The 17292-nt window shown below is 46.4% G+C and overlaps 2 protein-coding genes and 1 pseudogene across 6 annotated transcripts in view; 2 read left to right on the top strand and 1 right to left on the bottom strand.

Moving 5' to 3' along the window:
• The window catches only part of Rufy2 (RUN and FYVE domain containing 2), a 90988-nt gene extending 74658 nt beyond the window's left edge, over window positions 1-16330 (top strand). For 2 of the 5 annotated variants that reach the window (XM_039099096.2, XM_063279540.1), the window contains exons 21-23: window positions 8890-8919; window positions 14178-14240; window positions 15155-16330. The gene's annotated coding sequence lies outside the window, so the exon portion shown is untranslated. Of the gene's footprint in view, window positions 1-8350; window positions 8431-8889; window positions 9055-14177; window positions 14241-15154 lie in introns of all 5 variants that reach the window. The other 3 variants (XM_063279538.1, XM_063279537.1, XM_063279536.1) reach the window with 3 other exon arrangements.
• The window catches only part of Pbld2 (phenazine biosynthesis-like protein domain containing 2), a 30913-nt gene extending 14583 nt beyond the window's left edge, over window positions 1-16330 (top strand). Inside the window, exons 4-11 of the mRNA XM_039099156.2 lie at window positions 8662-8769; window positions 8888-8919; window positions 10378-10430; window positions 10636-10671; window positions 11071-11183; window positions 11308-11373; window positions 14178-14240; window positions 15155-16330. Coding sequence (XP_038955084.1) covers window positions 8662-8769; window positions 8888-8919; window positions 10378-10430; window positions 10636-10671; window positions 11071-11183; window positions 11308-11373; window positions 14178-14240; window positions 15155-15267 — 584 coding nt within the window. The 3' untranslated portion in view covers window positions 15268-16330. The remainder of the gene's footprint in view (window positions 1-8661; window positions 8770-8887; window positions 8920-10377; window positions 10431-10635; window positions 10672-11070; window positions 11184-11307; window positions 11374-14177; window positions 14241-15154) is intronic.
• Window positions 7179-8093, bottom strand: Taf9-ps (TAF9 RNA polymerase II, TATA box binding protein (TBP)-associated factor pseudogene; annotated as a pseudogene).
• Window positions 16331-17292: the final 962 nt, after the last annotated feature.

Genomic DNA, 17292 nt, shown 5'->3' with positions numbered 1-17292 from the left:
GCAACTAAAAACAATTACTTTTTGTTGTTATTGTCAAAGGCTGGACTGACCCCAGGCTTCCCCTGAGGCTCTGATACATGGAGCTTCTGATTAAAGGAACACAGCTCCTTCTCTGAATCCTGGAATATGGTTGGCAGAGCTGTGACTTTAGATCCCAATGACCCAACTCTTCCCACAGTATGAGCTGCAGTTGTCAAATCCCCAGGCTACTGTGTGCTCTGTCGGGGTTGTTCTGGAGATAACTATGTTCACCTTGTGCAACACTGCCTGTCTAGCTCCCTGATGACTTCATCCCATTGTATGATAGTTTCCGCTGGCTTTGAGCCATCCCTCCCCTTGAACTAGTATATAAAGTTATGTACTTCTTGATTAAGCTTGCTTGGCATAGAACATAGCTTATGCAAGACCTCCCGAGCCCATCTGTCTTATTGTCTTTATCTCTGATCCCCTGGACTTTCCTTCTTTCACCTGTAAATTTTCCATTTATTTTTATGTGTGTAAGTGGTTTTGCCTGCACGTTTATCTGTGTACCATGTATGGGACATGTCTATAGAGAACAGAAAAGGGTTTTAGAGTCCTCAAGCAATTTTTATTGTATTTTAATTAATTAATCACTTTTTGTGTATTCACAAACAAATGTCACAGTGTACATGCGGAGCTCAGAGCATAACTTTTAGGAATCTGTTCTTTTCTTCCATTTTGTGGACTGAGGTATTGAACCCCAGATTATTTGTCTTGGCAGTGGGTGTCCTTCCCACCCAGCCAGGTAGCTAAAACTCAAAGAGTAATTTTAAAAGTCAAACATTTCAGGGGCTGGAGAAATGGCTTAGTGGTTAAGAGCACCAGCTGCTCGGGGTTGGGGATTTAGCTCAGTGGAAGAGCGCTTGCCTAGCGAGCGCAAGGCCCTGGGTTCGGTCCCCAGCTCCAAAAAAAAAAAAAAAAAAAAAAAAAAAAGAGCACCAGCTGCTCTTCCAGAGGACCTGAGTTCCCAGCAACCACAGTGGCTCACATACCCTCTGGAACTCCACTCCCAGGGAATCTATGGCCTCTGAGGGCATTGTGCACACGTGGCGCACAGACATACATGCAGGCAAAACAATCGCACAAATTAATTTTTTTTGTTTTCTTGAAAGATAAAATCAAACATTGCAATACAAATCCAAAGAGATTCTGATTTGATACTTATTTGCTGAAAATGGCCATTGAAAAACATGAAACACCTTTGCTCTCTATAAGTAAACCTATGTTTCTGTAAGAGGAACACATCGTATGTGCAGTAGAAATGGTGCAGTTTATAATATGCCACAGTCTCAGATCTAACCTACATATTTCATTGGTCTGAGAAGTAAAGGCATGGGGAATGCAAAGTGTGCTTGTCTCGAGTTTGCTGCGACGACATGCCACAACATGGGTGAGCACAGCCAGAAACACTTTCTATTCATTACACATAAGATTTTGAATTAATTTTTTGATTGCTGGGTGTTCAGAAGCCTTGTACAATTGACACATTGTTTGCAACATCTCCATTCGTAAGCGAAGGTGTCTGAAGGTACCTTTAAGAGAATGGGGGACAAGAGATGTGAAGAAGGACGCCAAGACAAGAGTCTGATCAAGGCGACAATTTTATTTTTCCCCAAGGCTAAATTTATACCATAACATGGGTAACAGGAAGGGGGGAAGTAAGAAACATTTACACAGGCCAACAACACAATATTCGTGTGGTCAGGGAATCGGCCCTGATGTTGACAAGATGTCAGAAAGGTCACGGGTTTGTCATATCTATTAGTCAGCAGGTTGACTGTATCATATTATTATTTTTCTTGACCACCAGATTTGTATTAGTCTTCTGCAGCTGGCTGGGGATTTTCCATGAACCCAGTCATACTTAATTCTAACCATAATAATAACATCAACAATGGAGGGCTTCAAGGGCATCGCTTCCAACATCTCCCCCTTCCTTATAGTCAAATGAAAAGGTGGCCAAATGGCCATGCTGTCCTGGAATGAGCCCCTCAGGAACTGTGTCTGTCTTAGGTTGGAGTGATATTTGTCACATGGCCAAGAGAATCTTGTGGCCAGGGTCCGTCATGGGATAAGGCAGCAGCTAATGGTGGCCCTCGTGTCTTAGGCCCTTTATTCGTGAATATATCACTCTCTTACCCGTCATTGACTGTCCAGCTCAGCACGCATGGTGACAATTCATTGATTTTTTTCAGCAAAGGCATCAGGACAGCAGGCAGAAAAGAATGTTGGCCTCATTTGGCTGAAGGACAAAAATGTCCTTGCCTGGGCTGGGAGGAGATATGTAGGTGAGCTTGGCCATCATCAAAGCATCCTCCATAGCTAGCCTATGATAATATACCTGAATAGGTTTTGTTGCTCTATTATCTGCCTGTTGTTTAACAAAGCTGGTTAAACAATTAAATGTCCAAAGGCCAAAAGATATAACCAAAAGAAAGCCTACTACGGGGCCCAACAGAGAAGGAAGCAGGGTGGAGAACCAATTTTGATAATCAGCTCTCAGCTTTTTCTCTTCCTCATTTTCTCTTTTCCAAGCCTTCTGTGATCTGTTTCAAGCTTTCTTTAACCATATTCTAAGACACAGGAAGTATCTAAACACTGCCTTTCTAATAAGCGAACCCCAACTCAGTACTGTACAGTATCAATAGCTGAAAATTAAATAATATGTTGCAACATAGAAGGAAAAATAACATGTTGATTGACATTGTTGAAATTCCCAAAATAATTCCAATAGACAATTCAATTTGGTTTCATGTAACAATCATAAGTGCGTTATCCAAAAAGCCAAACCCAACAGAAGTTATCACACTGTAGAAGAACACATATCTCAGTTGTCGTGGAGTGGGTGGCAGAGCTTCCAGTTCTTCATGTGAGACAGCAATGAACTCGAAGCGGTGCAGTTCTTGGAGCAAGCAGCTCCTCTCAGTGGAGTGCAGGCTGTAGATGAAGTTGCATGTGTGCCCTGTGCCGTGTTCAGTGCCTCCCTGGGCTCCTTCTTTGGATGAGTGCCCAGAAGCCAAGGAGTAGGAATGCACAGGGTCTTTTAACAATTTTATGTAAATATAATCCCTGTATCAGCTCCTGGTTGGAACATTCTAAGATCCTACTTGTCCAATCCTGGTTTCAAACCACGGAGGTAAATTTAATATTTAGGGGGATGCACCATCCCCTTGTTTTAGAATTAGAACCTTCACAACGGGAATCTGAGACATGTACATTAGTAGGACAGGAGGTATTATAAGTCAAACAACACAGTGTATTAGGTGATAAAATTCTTAAGAACAGGAGAAAGGGGCTGGGCAAGAAATCTAGGGGGTGGCCTGGTGAGAGCTGCTGGAACAACCAGATCAGGTGACAAGTAGCATTCAGTCACACAGCTAAATGAGGAAGCTTTCTTGGGATGAAAAGGCCATTGCAAAAATAAGTGCAAGCTTTGTGCCTGTGAAACAGAAAGGCGAGCAGAGGGGCAGCTGGTCTGTTACTGGCTGACACTCTGGACTTAGATTCTCCTTAAGGAGTACCTCCCTTCAGTGTCAGCTCAGTGGCTCTGCCTCTCAAGAGACCCAGCCTCCAAACGTCACTAGGCTTCCAGTAAGAACTAATAACAAAAGGATGGAGAGATGGTTAGGACCTGGGTGCTAGATGCCAAGCAGCTGACAAAAGAATTATATGTCTCGTCCACTTAAGGGGGGAAGTTTCTTCCAGGCTGTCAGACATGCCTGGCGACCTTGAGCCAAAAGACCAGGAGAAAATAGCATCTGAATATCAAAGGAGGCTTGCCCAGGGGTGTGTGATCCGACTGAAGCCTCTGGTATCAGAGAGTAGGCTATAGTCAGAGATGATTGACTATAAGGACTCTTTCCGCTGCCATTCCTGAGGCAGGGGTCACAATTGGGTTGGGTTTCCTGCCTCTTACATCCATGAAGAGATTGCTAACACCGGAGTACTGACCTTTAATAGAACTACAGCCTTCCCAGGACTGCAGTAGCAGCCCTTCACCAACTTGTCTCACTCGGTTAGAGGCCATGGAGAAGAAAACATTGATCCTGACCTTGGTCACAGCCTCCAGTAGGTGTAAGCTGAAGAGCCCGTGCCAAGACTTCCTCCTCTTATCATCCTGGAGTAAAGCCTGTTCTGTCTGGCAAAACAAAGTTACTCACAGTCTGCTGCAGACTCTCTCTGAAACTACTTTAGGGGCTCCCCTGCCCCCCAACCTGGGACATTTTGACCACAGGGGCAGGAACTGACTGCTGCGGGGATAGATTCAGAGGCACTCTCTAGGTCAATGATGACTAACGGGGAAGGTGACTTAATGTTGGAGACGGACTCCTCTCTTGGAATATCTGGGCCAGCAGATAAGGCAGGCTCCCTTAAAGAACTTCTCTTAATGAACGCTCTCCTTCTGTGAGCAAGGGTCGAAGGTCTGGCCACTGGAGGCAGCAACTGGAATTGTTTTCCCCCTCAGGGCAAGGGGATCAAAGGGAGGGGCACCTCTCCTTGGGGAGGAGGCTCCAAAGAGAAAGACAAAACTCCCAGGCAGAAAACAATTTCTCTCAACCAAATTATTTCCAAGTTAAGCACCAAGAGGACCAAGTAAAATTCCTTGACAAACAAAACGAACAGTTCCATGACTTCAAACACAGTCCTCAGTCCATGATTTCAAACACAGTCGTCAGTCCAAGTCCAAAAACGAAACAAAAGCCAAAAAGACACTCAACAATCCCACAGAAAACAAGCTAGACAAACAAGACCAAGACAAAGCATCCTATAACCAATTTCCACAGATGCCTGGTACCTTCAGTACCTGGCCCAAACTGCAGCTTAACCTTACTGCTTCCGGGATGAGGTGGACCATCTGATCCCACCTCCCAACGGGATTCCAGAGTATCCTCTAGATTCCTTTCTCTTCCTAGAGCATCCTTTAGGGCCTGTAGCCTGTGACAACTAGCATGTCTGCCTGTCACAGCCATAATAAGCCCCTCATAGGACCCACGGCAACCACCAAGGGGACTCTAATCCCTCTCCAGGGGGGACTCAAACCCTTCAGACAGCAGATGCAGACAACACAAGACAACATGAAACAAAGATGAGACAACATGACACAGAGTCAAAACAGAAAGTAACACAGAACACAAAACACAGATTTGCTCGAGCTTACCTCCAGATCTCTCTGACAATTGTGGTCTGGGGGGAGTGCAATTCCCAACTGATGCGCCAAAATGTTGCAAGACCCCATAGTGGCCTTACCTCAGGAGCACCACCCACAGAGCACAGATTGACAAAGTGGCCGCTGCAATAGCATGAGGGTATAAGGTTTTTAATTCACGTACGTGGGGTTGCGCATCCATGCAGGGAGAGGCAACCTCAAACCCCAAAAGCACACAACTTATATTCATTACAGAGGGCAGACTTCAGCAACAAGGTTAGCCAATCCATTAAACAATCAATTGTTCCCTCCTGGGGGAACTATGGACAAATATTTCCTACAAAATCTAAGATTTTTTTTTAATTTAAAAAAATTTTTTTAACCCTATTCTTCCCGTCCTGAGTGACTCTCTGAATTCTATCACAAAAGGTGACTGTAGAATGCTTGTCCCATCACTCACCACTGAGATCTGCATCGTCCGGGGAGAAACACACACCAAGCCTCTGAACCAAGATCGGGCAGTCCATGGTTGCCAGAAGCCGAGGAACAAAGGCTCTGAGGGGGAGCAAAGGCTTCGACAAACAAGGAAGACAGGCCTGCCTATTCACGGGGGATGACGTTCTCCTCCAGGAGACCTCCAAACAGCCTAACGCTGGGCGCCATTTGTAAGCGAAGGTGTCTGAGGGTACCTGGAAGAGAATGGGGGACAAGAGACACAAAGAAGGATGCCAAGACAAGAGTCTGATCAAGGCGACAATTTTATTTTTCCCCAAGGCTAAATTTATCCCATAACATGGGTAACAGGAGCGGGGGAGTAAGAAACATTTACGCAGGCCAACAACACAATATTCGTGTGGTCAGGGAATCGGTTGATGTTGACAAGATGTCAGAAAGGTCACAGGTTTGTCATATCTATTAGTCAGCAGGTTGACTGTATCATATTATTATTTTTCTTGACCATCAGATTTATATTAGTCTTCTGCAGCTGGCTGGGGATTTTCCATGAACCCAGTCATACTTAATTCTAACCATAATAATAACATCAACAATGGAGGGCTTCAAGGGCATTGATCCCAACAAGTTATGTTGCCCCATATGAAGTTGTGACTCATGGTTGAGGAAAGTGGATGCTAGACAGACGAGCTGAAGGATAAGATGACTAGTGCAAGGAGCTAGAGTGGGAAGAGGAGGGGCTAGAGCAGGAGGGGGCGGAGCTAGGGCGGGAGGAGACCCAGCAGTGTCTTCTACAGACTCAAGTGCCCTTAAGTTCTTGAGGGAGCCTGTGCCTAGCAGGAGACAAACTTGTGAGTTAGCCAAGCCCTTTCAACCATGTAATCTGGTGTACTCATTTCCTCCCTGTTGCTGCAAGAGAGTATCTGACAGAGGCAAGTTAAGAGAGCAGAGCCTTGTTTTGGCTCATGGCTCAGGGGATACGGTCCATCGTGGTGGCCATGGTGGCCTGGTCCGTGATTTTAAGAGTTTCTTTGCACTAGCAACACTGAACTTAGAGAGGAAGCACTAACCTTGGCCCAGATGTTGGCCAAGTTATAATCCTCAAAGGCCTGTGGCCCTTTGTGAGGGTAGGGTGTTAGAATGTAGCCACTACTCAGACCACAGTATGGTACAGAAGTGCTTTCACTCCCAAGATACTGACAGGCACCCTGTTAGACATTGAGCATCCCTAAGTAGCAGACTTCCAGTGTCAGGAACTCTCACCTGGGGGAGTGACTTTATACTAATTCAGGGTCCTGGTGGCCATACATCCTGCTCCATACCTCTTTGCCTGCCTCCTTCCTGGGAAGGCTTGTGCTATGAAACCACCCCAAAACTCAGAGAGGTAGAAAGGAGACCCCATCACATACACTTCTGCAACATGGACACTGATTTTCTCTCTTCAGAACCCCACCATGTCCTTGGTGCTGGAGCCTTAACTCTGCTCAAGCCGCCACCATGTTGTTTGCCTGTCTGCTTGTAGTGTTAACAACTCTTTTAGTCAACTTCTTTTTTTTTTTCTTTAATTTTCCATTTTTATTTTAAGCGATCACCTACATTTTAGTGATTAAATTTAAGATATATGTACCCATTAATCAGATTTATTATCAATTCAATTTGAAGGCAATTTTCAACCTTTAATAAGTTATATTCATATCTGAGATTGTTTAAGCTTTCTCATGGAGAAAAAGAAACCAGGCAGCAGCTAGAGCTGCAACCCAAGTTTTCTTCTGCTCATCCTTAGGCATTTGTACTGTGTGGACCGAGTGACTGGGGCCAGGTCTTCTTTCTATGAAACCGAGTCTTACTGTGCAGCCCTCGCTGGCCTAGAACTCACTATGTAGACCGGCTGCTGCCTCCTAAGATCTGAGACTGAAGGTGTGGACTTCGGTGGCCTGGCTGCCCAGCTGCCCGGCCTCTAAGTTAAGGGTTGTGGTCTTTCACCCACTGCTCGATCCACTTTGAGGTTTGGTTGATATTGTCCTCTAGCTGCTCTGGCTCGTTACTGGGCAGCTGATGCACAATTTCTTCTTTGTAAGATGCCATGGCTTCTTCATAGAGAACTTGAAAAATCTCACACTGAATATTATCTTGTAGTTTCTTCTCGTGATAACCCCTTGTTTCAAGTCTTTTGTACAATATACCATTGTCTGTCCTCAACACGAACACTATATGGAACCAGCGTTCAGGAAAGAAATCACAACCGTGGTAATCAACGATCACGCCGCCCTCTGTCATCTGAGGCTCTAACTCATCCACAACCCTGTCCTCATCTAGGATGGGGCAGCCATACTCCTCGTCATAGCCATCGTACAAGTGCCCTTCCCGAGCTAGATCTCCCACATTAACGTACTTCAGGCCTGATCTTGATGCAAGTTCTTTGCCTAGTGTGGTTTTTCCAACCCCTGGTGTACCGGTGAGCAGGATGTTCGGAGTTTTAGTCAACTTCTAATTCCCTGACAATCTGTCTTAGTGCCCGTCTTAAACCCCTCTGTGTGAGACCCTTCACCTGTGACCCAGTTAACTATGCCTCTTCCCACAACAGTACAACTAGCTAAGGACCAAGTATAGGGGACAGTTTACTTTTAGGTCATAGAATTTGATCATGAACAATGAAATGGTTTTGTGTGTGTGGGCAGAGGAGAAGAATGAGGGCAAGTTTAGGTTGGTGAAATTGTCCTCAATTCCCAGTTGATCAGGAGGCTGAGAAGAGAGGATTAAAACTTCACAGACTTCCTGGGACACAGTGAGGATTCAAGGCCAGCCTACTGGTAAGAGAGATGCCAATCAAAGATAAAAGACCTAGGAGAATGGGGAAGTAGCTTAGTGGCAGGTACTTGAATGTGTGACCCTCTGGGTTCATTCTACAGGAACACACACACACACACACACACACACACACACACTATATGACCACCACCACCAAGAAGACAAACAGCAATGAACCCCCAGAGAACACAATCACACTTATTTTCCTGACCTTTGACCCCTCCTCTGTCCAGAGAACGTGAACAGCACCCTGACCTTTGTCACTATGAGTGGGGAACTAAAGGCCAGAAGAGCAGAAGACGGGATTGTCCTGGACTTTCCTCTCTACCCAACCTTCCCCCAGATTAGCTCCTAATTACTGTATTCTCACAGAATGATACCAGGTGTAGTTACTGCTGCAAACTGTGTTTAGCCCACAGTTCCCCTGCTCGGCAATAACTTTATCTCTGTTCCCCTTCTAGGACTTCCATGAAGTTGAAGACTTGATAAAGGTTGGTGAAAAGAATTTGTGTTGAGCCTGGGTGATGCGATGCGGTTGTTTGTGTTCAGAAGCTCAGGCGTGACATGGTCCCATAAAATAGCCCCGTCCAGTGGATGTATTGCTCTGGAAGCCTAGGTCATTCCAGGTCAGAATGCTAGTGTTGTGTTTATTTAGTAAGGTTGATTGCTTCCAATGAACCTTTCTTTCCTCACTGCGTAGCCCAGGCTAGCCTCTTTTGCCTCTCAAATACTAGGGTTACAAGTTGTACAGTTACACCTGACTCATTTGATTTAACCATGACCAACATAATCGCCATTGTGGGGCAGAAGTAAGATAGTTTGGGGCAGACGGGGGTCGGGGAGGGGGACTGGAAGGAGGTGATGAGGAAGCTATCCGGACCTTTTGGACCATGAAGGGTTGAATTTCCAATCAATAAAGATAGTGGGCTTGCTGAGCAGAGCATGATAAGACAAGTTCCAATTATGGGGCTAGCCCTGGGTCCTGACATACGGATCAGACATGGGGTGTTCTAGTTGTGGGTGCACATACAGCTACTTCATTTACTTTTTCCAACTCAATGAGGTGGGCAAGGAGCTCCCACTGTGAAGGACAAATGACACAGGGATTCAGACTTGATTCTAGATTGACTCAAACTTGAGAGAGGCAGACAGGAATAGAAAGCAGGGGAAAGAGAGGTGAGGGAGGGGTGGGGGTGGGGTTAAAAACTGGAGTCCTGTGGACCTGCCTGATGGAGCTGTGTGCTGGGACATGTGCTGAGCACTGATGAACAGTGCCTGCTTCGAGGATGGCAGAGGGGAAGCTACATGAGCCCCTGAAAGGTCCTTTGGTTGGTCAGGAAGTTAGCTGTCTTTATGCCATACCTTGAGTCCTGAAACTGAAGGAGCCTCATGGAACCTGGGGACAGTGGTGGACCTGGCTCACAGCACATACTTCAGAAGAGATTTTTCCTTCTATGTGGGGATGGAGGCATGTCTCTGGAGGTGTGTCGGATATCACTGTGTAGCCCTGGTTGGCCTTGACCTCACTATATGCACAATATAGGCCTCGAGTTCCCAAAGAGCCTCCTACCTCTGCCATGCATGAGCTGGAGTCAAAGTTGTGCCCTCTGCAGCTTTGTTCTGTTGTTTTCTTTGAGGCAGGATCTCAGGCATTCCAGCCTGGCTTCACGTTTGCTACTAGCCAAGGCTGACCCCAAACCCCTGACCTCTCTGCCTCTCTCTCTGCCTCTCTCTCTGTCTCTCTCTCTGTCTCTCTGTCTCTCTGTCTCTCTGTCTCTCTGTCTCTCTGTCTCTCTGTCTCTCTGTCTCTGTCTCTCTCTGTCTCTCTCTCTCTGGTATAAGCACACATCACTGCCCAGTTAATGTGGCCCAGGGCTTCTGGCGCGATAGACAAATATCCAACAACTGAGGAAGAACTGGCTTCTAAGAAGTTTTGGTCTGATTCACAGGCAGCCATAGGTGACACCGTAGTCCAGGACATCCGGTACTCCCCAGATACCAAAACCTCCTGGTCCGGCTCAGCGATTCTTTTTTTTTTTTTTTTAAATATTTTATTTATTATATATTTGAGTACACTGTAGCTGTCTTCAGACACACCAGAAGAGGGCATCAGATCTCATTACAGATGGTTGTGAGCCACCATGTGGTTGCTGGGATTTGAACTCAGGACCTCGGGAAGAGCAGTCGGTGCTCTTAACCACTGAGCCATCTCTCCAGCCCCGGCTCAGCGATTCTTATGACAGGTAAACACCACGTTGGACCATTTACATGCTAGCACCCAGATTTCTAACTCTGCTTTGGTCAGGCTGTGCTAGCTCCAAAGCGTGGCTTACCTTCCTTTTTCTTCTTTCCTTTGAGACAGGGTCTCCCCATGTAGCTCCTGCTGGCCTGGAACTCACTCTGTAGATCAGGCTGGCCTCAAACTCACAGAGATCCACCTGCCTCTGCCACCAGAGTGCTAGGATCAGAGACACCCACTACTATGCTTGCTTGGCCCAGCCACGCTCTTTCCCATGGGTAGAAGTCAAGGCAGGCTCTCCTTTCCCTCTGCTGAGCCATCTGGGTGCAGTCCAGCCTCTTCCCCCTTGTATGTAGGGTAGTGTGGAGATGCTTATTCCTAACCCATCCTGTCTGTGCCCAAGGTCCTTTCTAGAGAGCCTGAAGGTGAACACAGAGCCTCTGCCTGGAATTGAGAAGACAGGAAAGGTGAAAGGCCTCATCCTCACTGTCAAAGGAGAGTCTGGGGGGCAGACGACCCCGTATGACTTCTTTTTTTTTTTTTTTTTTTTGTGGTTCTTTTTTTTCGGAGCTGGGGACCGAACCCAGGGCCTTGTGCTTCCTAGGTAAGCGCTCTACCACTGAGCTAAATCCCCAGCCTCCCCCGTATGACTTCTACTCCAGATACTTTGCGCCTTGGTTTGGTGTACCTGAAGACCCGGTAACAGGTACTCCTCCCTTGACGTTTCTTGTGGTCAGAGTCTGGGCTGGGTATAACCAGGTGCTTGTAGTCTTACTCAAAGAATTGAAATAAAAGCCCAGAGAGATTACAAAGTAGTGAGGGAGGTTTCTTTAAAGCAGTAGTAAAGAACAGGAAAGGACGAACTGTCAAGATAGTGAGCTATATAAGCAAACACCACGGAGGGTTCCAACTATGGCTTGGAATGTATATGTATGTTTGTATGTGTCTGTCTGTGCTCTTGTATGTGTAGTATCCCCAGAAGCCAGTAGATAGCGCTGTAACACGTGGAGATGGAGTGTCCCGTAGTTGTAAACTGTTCAGTATGGGTGCTATAGTGCCTACTCCTGGTTGTCAACCTGACTGTATCTGGAATGAACTACAATCCAGAATGGAAGGCTCACCTGTGATCCTGATCTTGAGGCTGGGAGATACAAGTTTCTGATGTGGAGCTTGGTATGGAGGCCTTGAGGCAAAGTGGCTATGAATCCCAGGAGCTTAAGGCAAGGAGATTTCTGAGTTCAAGGTCACCTGGGACAAAGCAAGTCCCAGACCTAGGTGTGTTGTTGGTACACACTTTTTTTTTTTTTTTTTTTTTAATTTATTTATAAGTACACTGTAGCTGTCTTCAGATGCACCAGAAGAGGGCATCGGATCTCTTTACAGATGGTTGTGAGCCACCATGTGGTTGCTGGGAATTGAACTCAGGACCTCTGGAAGAGCAGTTGGGTGCTCTTAACCGCTGAGCCATCTCTCCAGTCTGGTACACACCTTTAATCTGGGGCACACCTTCTGCTGGAGATTTACATAAGAACATTGGAAAAAGGAAGAGTCTCTTTTTGCCTGCCTCTTGGGACTGAGCCACTGCTAGATTCTTGGACTTCCATTCACAGCTGCTGCTGATCATTGTTGGAGAGTTGGACTACAGACTGTTAAGTCATCAACCAATTCTCTTACTATATAGAGACTACCCATAAGTTGTGACTCCAGAGAACCCTAACTAAGACAGGTGCTAGGAACTGAACTCAGTCTTCCATAAGAACACTAAATGCTCTTAATGCTGAGCCATCTCTCCAGTCCCTGACATCTTCTTTTATGGGGTTCAAGAAAAGAGTTTGGTTACTAAGGAGATAATTTGGGGAGATTTTCTGTTTTGATTGGCAAGTTTATGGGTTATGTAAGCCCTTTCTCCCTGAGCATATTGCTTGTAATAGTGCATCTGTTTTCAATCATACACACACCCAATTATGCATAGGCATAAGATGATAAATAGGGGATTCTCCCTAAAAGTTCACTTTTCGGACAGTTTGCCTTATTGTACATGTGCCCAAAACTAGTCTAAGTTGGACTGGCCTGTTGACCATGGTGTGGTTCTCAGATCGTGTTCCAGGGTTTATTCGGATAGAAATAGGATGCTATCAAGGGGGTATTAAGGGGAGTAGATGCAGCTCCAGCTCTGAGGGGGTGGGACAGAGAGAGGTGTGTGCATAGCTCAGGCCAAGCGGAGTCCTAGGCTGCTAAGTTATCCCCTATGTTTTCTGCTCACTGAAACAAGGGGAGAGGCTACAAAGTACCCTTCAAGTGACCTTTACTAACAATGTACCTAGATACCTGAGCCAACATTTGCAGACCTTGTACAATCTGAAGAAGAGGGAAGATATCAAATGGGAGGAAATGCAGTGCCTTCTATTTTCATTCTCCTTGAGGACAGGGTCTAGGTAGCCAAGGTGCTTGATGGAGGGGCCTGCTAGGGGAAGCAGGTACAGGGTTGAAAGGAGACAGGCAGGGACTCCAGGTGCCAAGAGCCAGGATGGCTCACTGAGTCCTTGGTGGGGAACAAACCATAGGAATCCAAGGCTCAGCATACAAGCACAGCTAAAGACTCAGGAGAACATCCACAGTGTCCATGCGGAATGGTGAGCTTCTCCCCATGGCAGAGGATTCTGGGCAGTGTGTGTGTGTGTGTGTGTGTGTGTGTGTGTGTGTGTGTGTGTGTGCGCGCGCGCGCGCGCGCTTGAGTGACGTATTGGGTCCAGTACTTCCGAAATGAAAACACAAATAAAAAAACCCTGCAATTAAAAAGAATGGGCGGGGCTGGAAAAATGGCTTAGCAGTTAAGAGCACTATTCTTCCAGAGGTCCTGAGTTCAATTCCTAGCAACCACATGGTGTCTTACAACCATCTGTAATGGGGATCTGATGCCCTCTTCTGGTGTGTCTGAAGATAACAACAGTGTACTCACATACATAAAATGAAATCTTTAAAAAAAAAAAAATAAGAGAATGTGCTTAGAGTCCCCAAAGCCCTGAAAGGTTGCCTGTTATCTTTTTCCTCTTTTCCTGCCATTTACATTTACACAACAGGAGGATGGAGTTATGCTCCCTGAAAGATATAGACACTTTCACGTGAAGGCCTTGGTGTGACCATGGGCTCGAAGACAAGCATTGAAACTCACTGTTCTGTCTGGCATGGTGGTACATATGTAAAGGAGCATTTGGGAGGTTACGACACAAGGAAATGAAGTTCAAGATTAGCCTTGGCTAGTTGCAGGATAGCCTGTGCTACATAAGACCATCTCAAAAGAGAAAACACAAAGAAACAAATAAAAAATAGCCCTGTCAAAGGTTCAGAGAGAGCGAGACAGATTTGACAGGTCCTTAGGAAAAGCTTATTCATAAACTTCTCTCTCCCCTTACCTCACTCCACACTGTTCTGTGGGCCACCTTGACGTAGGATCTAAGGTTATTTGCTGATACATTTGGGCCTGCTCTCATAGCTCCCCACTTCTTTCAGGGTCCACCCACACTCTTCTTGGCCCCTACTGGTCTGAGGAGCTGGGGAAGAAAGAAATGCGAGGTAAGAAAGCTTCTCTGCCCTTTCTCGCCTTCTCTCTGAGTGTTTGACCTTCCAATGCTTGGCAAATGGGATGCCACAGAGTCATGGCCCCCGCTCTTGGCTTCTTGAGACACAGCACTGCTGTGGAGTTCAGGACTGTGGAGTTCAGGATGGCTAGCGTGGACCTCGGTCTCCTGAAGGTCCAGTCCCCAGGAGAGACGTAAGACTCAGGTGCACAGGAAGGAGCTCCAGCGGGACCCAATCCAAACCAACCAAACAACAAATGCTCACCATCAAAGTAGAGCTCTGAGCCCTAGGGATACGATCTCACTGAAGGGAGGAGGACTAAGTCTCTGTGGCCTTGACTCGGAGAACAGGTGTTTGTTCTCTGTCCTCGGTGAGTCTGATGACCAGCTGAGTATGGAGCTCCCGGAAGGCTGAGGCTGTGCCTCTCTTGTGCACCTGGCCTTGTGGTTGCCTTAGCTTACTACGAAAAAACAAACTCCCTGTGACATTTCTGAGCCGAGAAGAGGCATGGGTGGTAGAGGTGAGGGTGGGGGTGTAAGAGGTGAGTGGGGGAAGGTGGGGGTGTGAGCCTCCTCGATACACCTTCTTAGACTTCTCTACCTCCATCTCTTCCCACATCCCTGAGTCTTCCTGGAGGAAGCTTTAGGTGGGTGGGAGGCGGCTGGCACACTGTAGCGAGTAGCTGAGGCCCAGGAAGGACAGGGCCAGGCAGTGTGTGCACAACTGTATGTGGACCTCTGCGGCTGCAGGAGAACGGGATGGAGGTGGGAGGGGCCATGAACACAGGGAGGGATTCATTCTGGAAACTGGCCTGGGAGGAGTCCTGGGTTGGTAACAATAAATCCTGCACTGGGTGGTAAATCCCAGGGGGAATGCTCTTGGTTGTCACCAGGTCGTGCTCTCTTTAGCCTTTCAGTGTTCCTGCCGAGGAGGGGAGCTGGACATTTCCCTGCGACCTGATGGGCGGGTTGACATGAAGGGCGGAGCCGCTGTTGTCTTGGAGGGCATGCTGACAGCCTAGAGATGCTTATGCTGGGCTTGCAGCTCAACTCTTCTCTACAGCCAAGAACCCAACCCAACCCAACCAAACAGCACCAAGTGGTGCCCTCAGTCCTCTCGTGAAGACCAGAGAAGGGAAGACATTTGATGGAGGTGCTGAATCCTCTCCTGATTCTCCAGAATCCTCTCCTGGTGGTGGTGGTGGGCTCCGGGCTCTGCCTGTGTATGCATCTTCAGTCCCTATAGCAGACACGGATGCTGTCCCTTCTTTTGATTATGACTGCCAAAGCAAGAGATGCATTGATAAGGAGCCAGATGAAATTTAGATTTAGGTGTGGGTGTCTTATAGAAGTTTTGTTTTTTTTTTTCCTGAGACAGTTTCTCTGTGTAGCCCTGGAACTCTGTAGACCAGGCTGCCCTCTGGAACTCTGTAGACCAGGCTGCCCTCTAACTCACAGAGATCTGCCTGCCTCTGACTCTAGAGTGTTGGATTAAAGGCATGTATCACCACCAAAAGGTTTCTGATAGATTTTACACACGCACGTATGTATGTATGTATGTATGTATGTATATATGTATGTATGTATGTATATGTGAATTGAATGACAGAGTCTTATGGTATAGCCCTGGCTGGGAAGAAACTCTATGTAGATCAGGCTCACCTCCAACTTGACATCTGCCTGCCCTGCCTTAAGTGCTAGGTTAATGGTGTGCCCCATCATGCCCAAACTCACAATCTTTTTAATAGACCCAGTAACTCTGTGGAAATAATACTAAAGAGAGTGGACGGTAAACTGCTGCAGAGGCTTCACTATGGCTGTGTTGAATATGGAGTCACGTGACTGTAAAGACAGCAAGAGGAGACAGCTCATGTGGAAAGATTCAAAGGAACATCAATGTTTAAGAAACAAATCCTTTTAGAAGTAACAATCAGGACAATCCCAGGAAATTAAAACAGTATGTATTTGATTTGGTTGTGTCATGATAAATATACATACTAAGAGTGTATGAGCCAAAATCCTTCCCTCCTGTGTGGCTTAGAATGGCAATGTCTTCTGTTGTTTAATAAAGCATGATTTAACAGAGCTTCGAATTTGGTGAAATCTGTGCTTCTGATTCCCTGTGGGTGCCTTTGGAGTAGGATTTCCTCCTCCAGTTAGCAAGATAGTCCTAAACCGGATGTGACAGCATGTGCCTGGAATCTCAGCATTTGGGAAGGAGGGGCAGGAGTTTAAGGCTAGCTTTAACCCAGCAAATTATCAGCTAGTCTGAGCTACTTGAGACCCTGTCTCAACAAACAAAGTCAACCTCTCCTAAGAACACTACGGGTTCAGGGGCTAGGGAGGGGATATGCCTGTGTTAGAAGACATGGCCCAGCATGCCTGAGTCCCTGAGCTTAAACCTACACACACACACACACACACACACACACACACACACACACACTATACATACATGCAATTTCAGGAGACTATTTAACTGACATTTTAGAAACTTGTAGCTGTAACTCCTGACTATTGGGGTTCATGCATTTTTCTTTGCAGGGACCATTTAACATAAGCTGATGAATGGAACCAATCGGTCAAGCCCCAAACATAGTTTTCTTTGAGATGGGGGTATCCCTGTTACAGAATATTTGAACCTGTTTCCAGTTAGACTGTAGCTCGATCTTAGCAGACACTTTTAATCTGGCTGGCTGGAATACAGACACACCCTTGGTATTCACCTTTAATCCCAAACAATGAAGGTGATGTTAGTTTGTAGAAGGAAGCTCCCATGTTTGAAAATGATGTCTAATTGAGGGGCAGACAAAGTGACAAATCAGAAAGATTTGACAGAATAGGACATGCCCAACTCTCAAGAGGAGAAGAAAGATGCTACTTAAGGAAAAGACAGACAGTATAAGAAGAGAGAGAGTACACTACAGGAATACAATGAGTTCATGGAGAGCAGCCAAGAGAGAGAGAAAGAGGCAGTTTTACTGGGAGAGTTTTCAGAGAGAACAAGCTGGACTCAGGTGAAGACAGAATGAGCCAGAGAATGAGAA

This window comes from Rattus norvegicus, chromosome 20, assembly GCF_036323735.1.
Source record: "Rattus norvegicus strain BN/NHsdMcwi chromosome 20, GRCr8, whole genome shotgun sequence".
In the NCBI taxonomy this organism is placed as follows: Eukaryota; Metazoa; Chordata; class Mammalia; order Rodentia; family Muridae; genus Rattus; species Rattus norvegicus.
The sequence above is the reverse complement of the archived record's forward strand: the minus strand, read 5'-3'. Positions and strand labels throughout refer to the sequence as shown.